General features: G+C 45.3%; 2 protein-coding genes across 5 annotated transcripts; one reads left to right on the forward strand and one right to left on the reverse strand.

Annotated features, from left to right (window-relative positions):
* Positions 1-633: 633 nt before the first annotated feature.
* Positions 634-11,355, forward strand: fktn (fukutin). Of its 4 annotated transcripts, none has more exons than XM_063478970.1 (10): positions 634-870; positions 1,736-1,810; positions 2,213-2,413; positions 2,510-2,656; positions 2,733-2,863; positions 2,953-3,085; positions 3,205-3,334; positions 5,530-5,663; positions 10,761-10,885; positions 11,042-11,355. In XM_063478970.1, the coding sequence occupies exons 1-10, from the start codon at positions 769-771 to the stop codon at positions 11,253-11,255; spliced, it is 1,392 nt and encodes a 463-aa protein (XP_063335040.1). In that variant the 5' UTR covers positions 634-768; the 3' UTR covers positions 11,256-11,355. The 4 variants fall into 4 exon arrangements, with proteins under 4 accessions (XP_063335040.1, XP_063335041.1, XP_063335042.1 ...); XM_063478971.1 differs by having other exon boundaries at positions 2,216-2,413; XM_063478972.1 differs by having other exon boundaries at positions 1,739-1,810.
* Positions 11,356-11,520: 165 nt separating this feature from the next.
* Positions 11,521-13,000, reverse strand: ufc1 (ubiquitin-fold modifier conjugating enzyme 1). Its single transcript, XM_063480892.1, has one exon. The coding sequence runs from the start codon at positions 12,901-12,903 to the stop codon at positions 12,388-12,390; it is 516 nt and encodes a 171-aa protein (XP_063336962.1). The 5' UTR covers positions 12,904-13,000; the 3' UTR covers positions 11,521-12,387.
* Between the last annotated feature and the right edge of the window lie 2,205 nt (positions 13,001-15,205).

Genomic DNA, 15,205 nt, shown 5'->3' on the forward strand with positions numbered 1-15,205 from the left:
GCAAAAATCAGCTACAGCCACCAATGTCAACATTAACCACGCCCCTAATAATGCAAACTTTAATCCAGGTGAGTTATAAAATCATGCTCTCACTGTACAGTTGTTGTGAATGGGTAAATTATCTCACGATTATTTTCTATAGCGAACAGAGCAGTTTGTGTATCAGGCTGTAAACATAATTATTTTTGCTGTAAACGTGATGGTGCTCACAGTGTTTATGAGCTCATCTGCTCAGGCTAGTCGTGATTACAAGTCTGACCAGGCTGAAAAAACTATAAGAACTGATATTTTTCTGTTTTAGTTCACTTGTTTGAGTCTGTATCCTGTACCCTAAGATAATTTTTGGATCAATATGCTATTTTAGTTTTGATTGAAAGTAGTTTTGGTTTGGAAATTTAACAATTAAAAATCGATGCTGATAAATATTCAGTGTGTTGATGAAGAGAAATCATATTTTCATGCTATGTGGATAAAACTGTTTAAAACACCACAGCTGTCATATTTAATTCTTCATGTTTCCTTCAGGGAATCGACTATTTCAGCTTTTTTTTCCTGAAATTCACAGCAGAAAGTTGAGCCGCTCGGCGTTATTAGTTTTTGGGCTTTTACTGTGAAAGGCCGCGCAGGAAGTGAGCCCTTTTAAATATGGCGGCGGCTGCAGACGGCTTGGTGATTTTCGCGGTGCTCTGAGTATTTTCGTGCCGCTCCCTCGTGCCTCGAGCTCGGTTCTGACGTCATGAGAAGCGCGGCGACGGGCCCCGTTTCCGGATGCTTCGTGTGAACCGGACGGCCGTGTTAGCGCTGCTCATTGTTAGCAGCTCCGTGTTCCTGCTATTCCAGCTGCACTACTACCGGAAGTACGTCAGCAAGGTGAGCCATACCCGTGTAAACGCTTTTGTGTGATGTCAGAGGCTCCCGGTGTGACCTAATCTGACGGTTTGTCATGTCACTAATGAACCATTAAAAGCTCACAGTGGCCAATCAGCCCTCTGCCCTTTCAGAATATAATCCTAATCTGTGCACTAGCTGTTTCAGTTGCATTTGTGAAGTCAGGATTATAGGAACCACACCATGTCTCAAATTATAATTATGAGTTTCATGTGTTTGTGACTGTGCAGAGCAGACACAGATAAACACACCTGCACAGCTGACAGGTGAAAGGACAGCTTTTCAGTGAGGGGTGGAGTCTACATCAGGGCACAGTCTTCCTTAGGTAGAGTTTAGATGATGAACATAAAATGGGTCGTTCCTGAAGCTGCCGTACAGGTTTGTGTTCAGAGGCAGGTAAAGAGAGAAAGAAGCACACCTGAGATTCCTTCACTGCAGTAAGGTTAACTTTAGTTATAACAGGCTTGTAAATGCTATCAGGTATGTGTACCTGAACATGAAGTTAAAATATTTTAGGTTAAATTCAGCCAATCGGGAAACATCTTCCGACGAAGATGATCTTCATCATCATCATGCTGTCTATGTGTTCCATCTCACCTGTACGCTGATATTACCTGTGCATGAACATTACTCATGAAGAGATCCTGAATCGTCTATGTGCTCGAGTTACAGTAACTGTGTCACACGTGTGAGTATTTAACCCTCCATCAGGACATGTCACAGTCTTAAGGTTGATCTTTTAGCCATGACACCCCCAAGATCCAGATAGGCAGCGTCAGCCTCTGAAGGTGAGTCATGCGTGAGCACGACCGTTGTGGTAACACTGTTTTCTTCTATTCTCCTGCAGCAGCCTGGCTCTCACATCCTCCGCCCAGCAGGTCACCTGACTCCAGGCCACCTGACCGCTAGCCAAGTCCAATGGGTAAGTCAGATCTGATGCTAGCTGCTGTTAGCTTAGCATCAATTGTTAGCAATTCAGATTTAAACTTTCACTTTGAAATGATCAAAATTACATCGTCACAAGGTAGAAAAACTGCATGCTGCTATGCCTGATGCAGCTCTCTATGTCTTTCCACTTGCATGTGACGTTCCTCTCTTAAATAAAGGTGAAGAACTTTTCAAATACATTTAAAACAAATCTTCATACATCTCGCTTCTCTTACACAAGATGTAGACATGAGTCATGAAATTTGTACAATGTGTAAACTTGTATTGTGGCTCCTAAAATTAGCTTGTTTTATACTTAATTGTTAAATGTTTTAACTCCTCCTTCCTGACCTGACCATGGTTACCACGGTAACAGTTGCTTTGTTCCTCCCTGCAGCAGGTGGTGAAGAAGTTTCTAGCATTAGTGCAACACTTCAAGCTGCCACTGTTCCTCACTGACACTGCCGTGCTGGCACTGCTCTCCCAGGATGCTTTGCGGCAGCGTGACCGGCTGGTGCGCGAACCGCACTGCAGCTTTCTGTGCACAGGCCGAGCCGTCACGTCATTCGCCCTGCTGGCCAACCAATGGAAGTATGATGTGAGTGACTTGTTTGTTGTCTTCAGAGCGTGAGAAAATGCAGAACTTGAGTTTAAATAAAGTTTTTTAAACCGTAATTGTTTGTCTGTCCGTCAGCCCGGTTTCCCTTTGGCAGCTGAGCAGAAAGGCTTTGAGGTGATGGAGCTGCGGGGAGTGGACCCTCGACTCGCCAGCCTGGACACCCTATCAGGAGAGGACATTCCCCTGCACTTCTTGTTCCGCCTCCACAGTCATGTCATTCAGGTGGATGTGGCCAGATGTGGTGACGATCTGATTCAGGTGACAAAACAGCTGACGATGTGACCTGTGCTCCTTGCAGGTGGTCTTCCTGTATGAGCGCAGCGGGAATTACCTGTGGCATGGAGCGCTGCGCCTCAAAGGGGACGCAGACCGAAGCTTTGCTGCCTTCAAAGTGCTCGACTATGGGCGCTACGCTGGAGCCTACGACAGGTGCTGACATCACACGACTACGTTATGTGTGTAAATGAGACAAAAAAGGACGCACTAATGAACTTCCTGTCATGTGACGTCCCCTGCAGGCCGCAGCTCATCCTGACCGTCCTTGATGGCCTGGATGTTCGAGTCCCGCGAAACATTTCCCATTTTCTGGCCCAGCAGAAACACGCCCGCTTCCTAGAGTGCCGTTACCGTGATGCTCGCAATTTCCTGCAGGTCTGAATGAACGCTTCTTTTTATTGTAAAAAGAGGGGAGAAAGAGGAAATGAAAAATATTATAAACAAATCTTTTTTTAAAACTTCCTTTTTTTCGTCATGTGACTACTTCTCTGCAGCTCTACCCTGACGACTCGTCTGCGGCGGCGGTGGATTTCCGGAGAAAAGCAAAGGCGTTGCTTCATTTGACGGCTCGAACACTCACTCGCCTTGACGTTCCGTTCTGGCTCAGCAGCGGTACCTGCCTGGGTAACTCTACCTCATGACTCACTTGTGCAGGTTCAGCAAACTTTCATCCATCCATCTTCTTCCGCTTATTCGGGGCCAAGTCGCAGGGGCAGCAGCCCAAGCAGAGAAGCCCAGACCTCCCTCTCCCCAGTCACCTCCTCCAGCTTGTCGCTCGTTCTTTCTACCCACAGCTCGTGACCATAGGTGAGGGTAGGGACGTAGATCGATCTCATAAATTGAGAGCTTCGCTTTTACACTCAGCTCTCTCTTCACCACAGCAGACTGGTGCAGTGTCTGCATCACTGCGGCCGCAGCACCAATCCGTCTGTCGATCTCCCGCTCCCTTCTCCCGTCACTCGTGAACAAGACCCGAGATACTTAAACTCCTTCACTTGGGGCAGGGTCCCGTTCCTGACCCGGAGTGGGCACTCCACCCTTTTCCAGGTGAGGACCATGGCCTCAGATTTGGAGGTGCTGATTCTCATTCCCACCGCTTCACACTTGGCTGTGAACCGTTCCAAGGCGTGCTGGAGGCCATCACCCGATGAATCCAACAGAACCACATCATCTGCGAAAAGCAGAGATGAGATCCTGAGACCACCCAAGCGAAAGCCTTCCGCCTCTTTGCTAAACCTAGAAATTCTGTCCATAAAAATTATGAACAGAATCGGTGACAAAGGGCAGCCCTGGCGGAGCCCATCACCCACCAGGAATGAGTCCGACTTATTGCCGGCTATGCGGACCAGGCTTCTTCAACGGTTGTATAAGGACTGAATGGCCTGTAGCTATGGGCCAGACACCCCATACTCCCGGAGCACCTCCCACAGGACCCCTCGAGAGACATGGTCGAATGCCTTCTCCAAGTCCACAAAACACATGTAGACTGGTTGGGCAAACTCCCATGCACCCTCAAGTATCCTTGAGAGGATGAAGAGCTGATCCAGTGTTCCACGACCAGGATGAAAACCGCATTGTTCCTCCTGTATCCGAGGTTCAACTAACGGACGGACTCTCCTCTTCAAAACCCTGGCTTAGACTTTCCCATGGAGGCTGAGGAGTGTGATTCCCCTGTAGTTGGAACAATCCCTCCGGTCCCCTTTCTTAACGATGGGGACCACTACCCCAGTCTGCCAATCCAGGGGTATTGCCCCTGATCTCCACGCAACATTGTAGAGGCGTGTCAACCAAGACAGCCCTACAACATCCAGAGCCTTCAGGAACTCGGGGCGGACCTCATCCACCCCAGGGGCTCTGCCACCAAGGAGTTGTTTAACTGCCTCAGTGACCTCGCCCCCAGAGATTGGCGGGGTATCCCCTTCGTCCCCAGACTCTGCTTCCTCCATGGAATACGTGCTAGTGGGATTAAGGAGGTCCTCGAAGTATTCCTTTCCACTGCCCGACAATTTTCTCAGTCGAAGTCAGCAGTGCTCTACCCACACTATACACAGTGCAGGTAGAGCTCCGCCTTCCCCTCCTGAGTCGATGGTTTGCCATAATCTCTCTCTGCTGTTTTGTTTTTGTTTGTTTTTTTAAGCAGACTTTTATTTTGGCACTGGTTGATTTCCTGATTTCCTGTTATCAGTCATATTTGTGTTTGATTCTGGGAAACAAGAATCCCTCGAGGACTGCATCAGGAAGTGTGTCCACCACAGATTAGACATGCAGCGACCTCGCCATGGTGACCCTGGGTGAACCGCTGAAATCTCTCAAGTTGTTTTGGTGGTTTTTATTGTGAAACATACACAGGTGTCTGCAGCGCCTATCGGAGCACTAAGCAAGAGTGAGACTCGCATGACTGGACTAAAATAGAGCAGGTTACCGCCTCGGAGACAGGAAGTGAAACACAGAGGTCACTGTCACTTATAACGTTTACAACAGGTGTGTCAGGTATGCTGATGACTTCCTGCTTCCAACGTCAGAACCTCTGACTGTAGGTTGTCTACCTGTTCCTGTTAAAACTCCTGTGGAGGAGCATGTAACCAGTGACTCACTCAGGTGTGCTACTGTAGGGTCACACAGAGGTCAAACTGCTGTATGACATCCATAGTTTGTGCTGACATCACCTGTAATCAGGGTCACATGCCTTATTATCTGTGGTTTAAACATCCAGGTAAATCACATCTGAGGAATTTGCATCTCAGTCAAAAAGACTAATTGATTCAGTGTGTGCAGGTAATCCTGTCCTCACACCTGTCCGTGTGTGTCACCTTCTCCAGGCTGGTTCAGGCAGTGCAGCATCATCTCATACAGCCGTGACGTCGACATTGGCATCTTCATCGCCGACTACAGGCCTGACATCATCGCGGCATTCACAGACGCCGGCCTGACGCTGAAACACAAGTTTGGAAAGGTCCAAAATCTTTATTTTTATCTTTTACTGTCTGAGTTTCTTCTCCTTTTTTCTACTTCTAACATCAAAAACTTTTTCATGCTTCATCTTCAGTCACCAGCTTCAAACATTTACTGCAAAATCTGTCTTTTATTCTTACAACCTGTCTTATTGTGAAGTTTAGGGTGTGTTCCAAAAAGTACCTACTATCTCCTGTTCCTAACCTCTTTTCATCGAGCTCAAGGAAAAGTGGGTAGGAGAATTACTGAGGACTTAGAAAAAAGAAAAGTGGTGTGCTGAGGATTTGAACGACCTCACACTTATTTCTTAACGTCGTGATGACGCATGTCCGCTATATTGACAATGTGTAAAAGATGGACTACAAAGCGTGCGTTACTTCTCCACAGCGTGTTCTGTTGTTTTATGGAGGTAATGTAAACATGTGAAAATCATTCATTTTTCATTAGAAAGGCTGGAATTTTAAAGGAGGAACAGATTCACTAACTTCTTCATGCTGAGCGTTTAGAGGCGAGCCCACTTATTGTTCCTTGGTAAATGTTTCCATGAAACAGCAGAAATGACCTGAACTTGGCTGCTCTTTCTCAGCAGTGTTCACACAGCAAGCGACTTCTCTCTGCTGAATCTGTAACAGATGAAAATGTTAGTCTGTTAGAGTAATGCCTGAATGTTGCACTATGCTGTTAAAACTACCAAGTGATGCACTTATACATACACCTGTCACAAGTGGGACTTCTTATAATATAATGGTAAATAATGTTTGTCTTCTGAAATTCTCACCAGATGTCAGTAATAACCCATCCAATCCACACATGGAAAGAAACCACACCATAGACGTCCATAAATTATATGTAAAAATGAGAAATGACACAGGGAAAAGTATTGAACACGTGAAGAGAGGGATGTGTAAAAAGGCAGGGAGAGTCAAGACAGCAGCTAAAATCTATCAGTGATTATAAGTCAATCCTGCCACTTAGTGCAAATTAATATCAGCTCAATCAGTCCGAATGATGGCTAATAAAAGGTGCCCAATTATCAAGTTGTCACACAGAAACATCTCATGATGGGTAAAACCAGTGAGGTCTCCCAAGACCATCATAACCTTATTGTTGCAAAAACATACTGATGAATTTCTAAAAATACTAAAGGTTCCATTGAGTACTGTTGGGCCCAATATCTGGAAATGGAAAGAACATAATTTCACCATAAACCGGCCGTGACCAGGTGCTCCCTGCAAGATTTCAGACAGGGGATTGAAAAAAAAATCGGAATCAGAAGAGTTGTTCAAGAGCCAAGGGGCTCCTGTGGAGAGCTACAGAAAGACCTGAATCAGCAGGTATGATTGTTTCAAAGAAAACGATAAGTAATGCACTAAAACGCCGTGGCGCACATAAACGCTCATTATGGAAGACTCCATTGCTGACTCCATCTTGAAGCTTGGTCCAGATGGCATCAGCTCGAGGCTTCTCAAGTCCAATGCAGGATAACTCAATACGTCTTTAGCCTGAGCCTGAAGCTTGGTAGAATGCCACAGCTGTGGAAAGCAGCTTGTGTGGTGTCAGTTTCCAAGAGGCCACAGCCAAAGGACTTCAACAGCTATAGGCCGGTGGCTCTGACATCACATCTGATAAAGATCCTGGAGAGGCTAGTCCTTGCTTCTTCAGCTGCAAGTGAGCTCACTGCTGGAACCACTCCAGTTCACTTATCGCCCCAACCGGTCAACAGATGATGCCATCGCCACCACCCTACATCTGGCTCTGACTCACCTGGACAATAAGGACATGTATGTACGAATGCTGTTCATAGATTTCACTTCAGCATTCAACACAATCACTCCTCAACACCTGACTGGAAAACTGAGCCTGCTGGACCTGAACACTTCGTTCTGCAACTGGATCCTGGACTTTCTGATGGAGAGGCCTCAGACAGTCCAGATCGGTAACTGCATCTTCAACACCACCACAATGAGCACTAGAGCCCCTCAGGGCTGTGTGCTCATCCCACGGCTGTTCACTCTGCTGACTCACGACTGTGCAGTAATGCATAGTTCCAACCAAATCATCAAGTTCGCTGATGACACGACTGTGGTGGGTCTCATCAGCAAAAGCAATGAGTCAGCATACAGAGAGGAGGTGCAGAAGCTAACAGACTGTTGCAGAGTCAACAACCTGTCTCTGAACGTGGACAAAACAAAAGAGATAATTGTCAACTTCAGGAGAGCATGGTGAGATCACTGTCCACTTAACATCAATGAATCCTCTCTGGAGGTTGTCAAGAGCACCAAATTCCTTGGTGTTCACCTGGCGGAGACCCTCTCCTGGTCCCTCATCACCAGCTCCATAACTACCTCCATAACACTCAGTGACTGGACTGACACACACACACATACCTTCACACACGTCACTACATTATCTGCACAATGGCATATGCAGACACACCTCACACACCTTCATACATCAATTACATACATAGGTTGTTGCTTTTGCTTTTTTGCACAGTGCTCTGTCTTTTTCACAACCCACTGTCATTGTCTTGTGTCTGTATCATTCTGTTCTGTCTGGTGTGTTTTTTTGTTTTTTTTTATGTAGTCCTGTGCAGTGTTGGGGAGTAACGGAATACATGTACCGCCGTTACATATTTAAAATACAAAATATGAGTAACTGTATTCCGTTACAGTTACCGTTTAAAAAGGTGGTATTTAGAATACAGTTACTTTGTTGAAATAAATGGATTACACGGCGGTATTTTCCTGTTTCATATTGTGGCGGGTCAGGCCTGTTTGGGTTTTGTTTGACAGCTATGTTCTGTTGTTCCAGGCGGCAGCGTTACGGTTGCCATGGTGACACGCTCTCTCTGCGACTGTGTGTTTCCTGGGTGAGAGAGCGCCTTTTTGTTGTTGTTGTTGTGCTAAGCTAATAGGCAGAATGCTACAGGCATAGCCCTAAAGAATGTAGCCTTATGGGCAGTGTAGTCCGTGCTGCAGGGAGAATGGACTGCCATACCCGTTATGTGTCTCTGAGCGCGAGGAGGGAGAAAAAGGGAGTGGGAAAGTACGAGTTGTCATCGAACAGAAACGGGAGCTGGAAGCATGTAAATATAATAATAACCACTGCAGCCAAGAAGAGTGCCTGACGAGCCCAGTTGTAAGTACGCTATTAAGACTCAACTGTACACTGTGTTCATGTTTTCCTCCGAAACAATAAGTTCCGTCGCAGCAGCCTTTCAGCGCCTCTCTCTGTCTCAAACTTGACCCAGACAACAAAGTAAAGCTATTTTTCCTCTACGAACCCGACACGGAACCCGACGTATTAGCCAGAGGTCCCTTTACTATGGTTCGGAGCCGCGGACCTTCAGTAATAGTAATAAATCACACAGCAATAGTACATTCATGTAGTTGTAAACAGCATGATAATATATTAAGTAATCCAAAGTATTCAGAATACGTTACTCTCATTGAGTAACGTAACGGAATACGTTACAAAATACATTTTGGGGCATGTATTCTGTAATCTGTAGTGGAATACATTTTAAAAGTAACCTTCCCAACACTGGTCCTGTGTTGATTTTACTCCAAGATCATGTAGCACCATGATCTTGGAGGAACGCTGTCTCGTGTCACTGTGTACTGTACCACTGCACATGCTTGAAATGACAGTAAAGCCACTTGACTTGATATTTTTATCTAAATGACCTAAATCTCTTTATTTATTCCTGGCCTGTCTGCTTTTCTGCTGTAACAATGAATTTCCCATCTGTGGGACTAATAAAGGCTATCTTATGTCTGGTCAGATGAGTCCAAAATTAAACTCTTTGGATGCCATAATTCGTTTTAACATCATCATACGTTTGGAGGTCAAAGGGAACTATATATCACCCCCAAAACACTAATAGAGAAGTTTGGAGTTGGAAACATCATGGTGTGGGGCTCCTTTTTAGCATACAGCACTGACGGACTTCATATAACTGAAGGAAGGATGAATGGAAAAATGTATAGAGACATTCCTGATAAAAATCTCCTGCCATCTACCAGGATGATGAAGATGAAACGAGACGAAAGAAAACTCTCAGCTGGTGTCAGAGATAGGAAATAAAGCTGCTGGAATGACCCAGCCAATCAGCTGATCTCAACCAACTGAAAAGAACTCAAGGTCAAAGTTCATAGACGGAACCCCCAGAACCTTCAGGGTTTGAAGACTGTTTGTGTGGAAGAATGGACCAAAATCCCACCTGAGCAATGCTGCAACTAGTTTTTCCATACGGGAGAAGCTGAATATGAAGCTGTGATCACCAACAAATGCTTTGTATAAAGTATTAATCCAATTTCAGTAAGTGTCTTCATTTATTTTCTCTGTGTCATTTATCATTATTACACATATTTACGGACATCTATGGTTTGATTCCTTTGCATGTGCGGATTGGATGGGTTATCACTCACATCTGGTGAGAATTTAATATCAATCGCACCTTCAGAAATATATTTACTTTGAACTTACTTAAATTACTTATTTTACCCTCTGTATATTTACTTTGTTTCCTCCAGCCTGTTAAGGATTTCTGTAAAATTCCCTCCATCGTAACCGATCCCAGCTGACCTGAAGTAAACATGAATCCTAAAGACTGTAATACCACAGTGATCATACAGAACCTTAAACACTCTTTGAACATTTATTATAAATCATAATCTTGAACTCAGTGTTCTACTTTCTTCATGCAGCAACAACATCAAGTTTGTATTCCAGCAGCTTGATATTCAGAGTTCAGCTGTGAATTTAGCACCTGCTGATAAAAACTATAAATATACCCACAGGTTATGGATAAAATGGAAAATGCAGTTAGAAGGAACATCAAAGTCGATCCCACCCACTTTGATTATATCAGTGTTTTCATAAATGGTTGGATGGTTGTTTGGGACACATTTTCTCCTCTCCTTTCGTAGAGGATGCTAGTGTTTGGAGTCATGTTTCTTAGTGAGGAAACTTTCACAGAAACATGGACTTTTGGAATGCACCCTTACTTACCTCTCCTTTATTCTGAAATCATTTTATTGTGAAGTTTAGTTTTCTGTCTTTTATTCTGAAAGCGGGTGTTTTATTGTAAAAGGTGGAGGACAGTCTGGAGCTGTCATTTCTGATTGAAGATGTGAAGCTGGACATTTTTTTCTTCTATAACAACGGTGATATCATGTGGAATGGCGGGACGCAGGCAAAGAGTGGCAGGAAGTTCAAGTAAAATCCTAAAATCCTTTCACCTTAAATATTTGTACAGACGGCGTAATTGTCATGCCATTTATTTCTATGTAAAGTCATTACCATCTGTCAGGCTACTTTGTCAACCCTGCCGCAGGTTAAAGTTTTTTTGTTTGTTTTTTTTCTTATCTCCAGGTACATCTTTCCACGCTTCTCGCTGTGCTGGGCGGAGCTTCTTGAGCTGAAAGTGCGTGTTCCATGTGAGACGCTTGACTACGTGACAGCAAACTATGGCGCTTCCTGGAACATCCCACTGAGGATTTGGGACTGGAAGTCATCACCAAGCAATGTGCAAGCAAATGGGGTGTGGCCTGTGGCAGAGTGGGCAGAGCTTATCCAGGTGTACTGACTGATATTTTATTATCAGCCATCAGTCAGCTGATCGGGACCACACACACACACACAATTCTGTTGTTGAAAGAAACTAATAAAAGTTTTGTTTGTTTAAATGGTGTCTCCTTTTGTTTAGAACATGTGACTCATTGTAACAGGATGTGATGGAATCAATAACACCCCTATTTATATGGCCCATTAAATGTCCTAGTAATTTAAATTTGACATCGTACATAGCTGCAAACATTTGTAAACATTTTAAAAACAATACAACCAGCAGGAAATCTAAATATTATTTATTATTTAGGGACAGATTGGTAGTCTGGATGTAAACAGTTACACACCAGACTTCATTCATATATTACGCGTTTTTACTCGTGATCAAACTAACAGAACGTCTGCAGTCTGATCATTGGGTGTCTTCTCCCCATCAGACTCCATTCAAAGTCCCACCGTTTATACTCTTCTTTGTGGTGCAAAAAAAAAAATATTAACATTATTTTATTAGATCAATAATACTTTTGCCTCCAGGCTTTGACAGTTATGTTAAATAATATAGGTCAACTCTCCATGACTCCATTCATCTTCTCACTTTTTACTTCTTTTAGTCTCTTTACTGAGCAAAAAAAGCCAAAAGCCATTGTGATTTCCAAACCAGACTTCATTCATTTTAGCACCATTTTTACCATTTCTTGCGGTGCAATAAAAATATCAACATCATAAATTTGTTACGAGGGGCCACCTCTCCACCAGGTTCCACTGATTTTTTTCTCACTACTTTTCAGTGGGCTGATGTTATTTTACGGTAAATCTCAATTTATTATATCAATACATTTCTACCTTTTATTATTACCACTAATTCGTTCTGTGGGTCACCTCGCCACCAGACTCCATTCATATTCTCATGAGCGTTACTCCTTTAGTCTTACTACTGAAAAATAATAGCCAGATGCCAGTGCGATCTCCCAATCAGACTCAATTCTCTCTGTGCCCATTTTTACTTGAACAGCGTCAGTTACAGATCAGTGATGACTAACAGAGTCAATGTCATTTCCAAACCAGACTCCATTCATTTTAACACAGTTTTTACTCTCCTAGTTTCAGTCTTTCAGTCCTGCTTCCGGTCCGGTTCGGCTCTCCGTCCGATGTCACTCCGCCGCCGGTTCGGCCTGCCCCTCCTTGTGGACTACGATGCCCTTGCTGATAAGGTCCGGAATCTCCACGGCGAGCCACGGTCCGAGTCCGAGCGCCATGAGGTGCGCGAGCCCGAACCGCGGCGCGTTCCGAGCCCAGAGCGGCGCGAAGTGTTCGGTGAGGCAGATTTTCCCGCCGCGGTACATTTTGGCGGTCTTCCCGTCCAGCTCCGGAACCGCCACCTCGGGCGCGGTGTCCGGGTACGTCACAGGGATATCGAACTCTAGCCGGAACTCGTAGCGCAGGAGCTCGTGGATGTACCAGCACGTGCCAGTCCAGCGCGTGCCGTCGGCGTTGGATTCGAGGCGGAACCAGTCGTTGTCGGCCGCCTTGTTCTGCTCCACGAAGCGGATCAGCGCCTGGTACTCCTCCTTCAGCCGCTGCGGCCACAGCGCGCGGTCTCGCGGCCCCGCGTGCGTCTTCAGCAGCGGGATCTGCGACACGGCTTTGCGCGTGGCCTCGTCCGCCATGATGCGCAAGAGAGTGAACGGCTATGACTTTAGTTCGGCTCGGTCCGGACCCCTCAGGTGTGCTCTGAGGACTGACGTGGACTTCCCCGGGAGCGGATCCGGCCAACAACTTCCGCTTCCGGGTTTTCAAAACAAAAGCCTCAGTTTGTTCCCTTTTATTTTTTACCTTCAAAGTTTATAACAGGCATGTGACAAACAGCAACACTGCCCACCTGAGCAGCAACAGATCCGTCACAGATATAAATTATTATGAGTTTGTACAGCTTTACACAAAAAGCTGATCTATAATCAATCAATAACTAGTGACGCCAGATGATCGAACAGAAAAATTGATTCCTGTTAATGATTACCATATAGTTTAAAATACAGGCACCTGATGAGTCATGCAGGTTATTTAAGTTGAACACTGACAGTCCTGCTGGTATACATACAGGTGCCATTAGTTCGATTAATCCCATCCTCTGGTTGGATGAGGATGTGCCGATGTTTTCCTCCTTCCATGGGAACCCCAGGGGGACCAGCCTGAAGCTGAAGAGGAGGAGGATTTCATTTTTAACCTAAACATTAAATCTGCAGTCAGCAAGACAATCTCCATGCCTCCTCAGGCTGGCATCCTTTCCCCCAGGCAGAGAGTGTTATATTCTGGTCTCATTCACGACAGACTCCAGAATATCTATTTCCTACCCAACGGGGTAGTAAGGTTTATTAACAACTCATGCGACTCAGATTGGTCCTCTGCCATGTACAACAGCAACATACAGCCTACCAATCTGGCCCAACACTCCTTACTTGTGTGACACTCTAAAACGTTCGTACAGCAACACAATCCATTGTGGAACAAACCATCTTGCAAACAATAATTCACATTATTACATCCCTTCTCTTTTTTTTTTGGAAAAAAACAGAAGTCCTTTTTTGTTTTGATTTGTCCTTCTTCTTACTGAGGGAGAAAACAACATGAAACACTCAAAGAATACAAAAGCATTCCACTATTCAAACATGTACATTTCTGCAAGCTGTAGTGAACATCAATTTCCACAGAATACACAACTCTTCCCCTCAAACAATAAAGGCTGTCAAGTCCTCATTATGTAACATAGTCCTTGTACCGAAGTGGTGGAACCACTTTGCGGCCTGACCTTGTCCTGACACCCCCTGAAACCTCGTCAGTCTTGATCTGCTGCTCACGAGTTTCTGACTGAGCCGTCAATGAGCTGCTCAGTGCCCCAGTGTCTGTCATGGCATTTTCTTGATCCATCACGCCTGCATGTCTCAGGTGCCTCCGATTCCTCCTCAGGACACTTCCAGAGTCCAACTGAAGGACCTGATAGGACCTCGGGTCAACAGTCCCAATCACCACTCCCCTGCTCCAAGTGGAATGGCGGTCAAAAGGCTGAACTCTGACACTGTCCCCTAGCTTCAAAGAGTCCATGTCTCGTGCTGATCTTTCATAGCACACTTTTTGGCGCTTCTGTTTCATCTCCAACTCCCGCAGGGCTGGAATGACTTTTGGCCTTAGCAGGCTCGTCCTGGTTGGCAAAAGCGTCTGTGTCCTCCTGCTGAGCAGCCTCTGAGCTGGGCTGGTCTCCAGGCCTTGTGATGGTGTGTTGCGATGGTCTAGAATCGCAAGATACGGGTCCTGCCCCGCCATTTTTGCCTTTAGCAGCAGCCTCTTTGCTGTCTTCACTGCTGATTCAGCCTTCCCATTACTCTGAGGGTAACCTGGTGAAGATGTTTTGTGCTGGAAATCCCACAGTCGACTAAATCTCAGAAACTCACCGGACGTATACTGTGGTCCATTATCTGAAACAACAATGTCCGGGATGCCGTGTCTGGCAAAGTGAGCCTTCAACTTTCTAATCACTGTGGTGGACTTAGTGTCCGGGAGATAGTCAATTTCCCAGAAGTTTGAATAATAGTCCACTGTGATAAGGTAGTCCTTGTTGTCAAACATAAACAGGTCTGAGCCCACCTTAGCCCATGGTCTAGTCGGGATCTCATGTGGGACCAAAGTCTCTTTCTGCTGTCTGTAGTTAACTGACCTGCAGATGTCACACTTAGTCACATAAGTCTTAATTTGTTCGTTCATGCCTGGCCAATACACACACTCTCTGGCTCTCCTTAGACAACCTTCTACACCTAGGTGTGTCGAGTGTAGTCTAGCTATGATCGCCTGTCTCATGGTAGTCGGGACAACAACACGTTCACCTCTAAACACAAGTCCATCCTGACTACTCAGTTCATCCTGGAATGAGAAGTATGGTCTGATGTCACTGTCAGTGTCTCTTTTGTCATTCGGCCA

This window comes from Pelmatolapia mariae, linkage group LG7, assembly GCF_036321145.2.
Source record: "Pelmatolapia mariae isolate MD_Pm_ZW linkage group LG7, Pm_UMD_F_2, whole genome shotgun sequence".
Lineage (NCBI taxonomy): Eukaryota > Metazoa > Chordata > Actinopteri > Cichliformes > Cichlidae > Pelmatolapia > Pelmatolapia mariae.

Coding starts and splice junctions, on each gene's coding strand:
- ufc1 (XM_063480892.1), bottom strand. CDS start 12,903: ATGGCGGACGAGGCCACGCGCAAAGCCGTGTCGCAGATCCCGCTGCTG.
- fktn (XM_063478970.1), top strand. CDS start 769: ATGCTTCGTGTGAACCGGACGGCCGTGTTAGCGCTGCTCATTGTTAGC. Junction 2,657..2,732: donor TCCACAGTCATGTCATTCAG/GTGGATGTGGCC, acceptor TGCTCCTTGCAG/GTGGTCTTCCTGTATGAGCG. Junction 10,886..11,041: donor AAGAGTGGCAGGAAGTTCAA/GTAAAATCCTAA, acceptor TCTTATCTCCAG/GTACATCTTTCCACGCTTCT.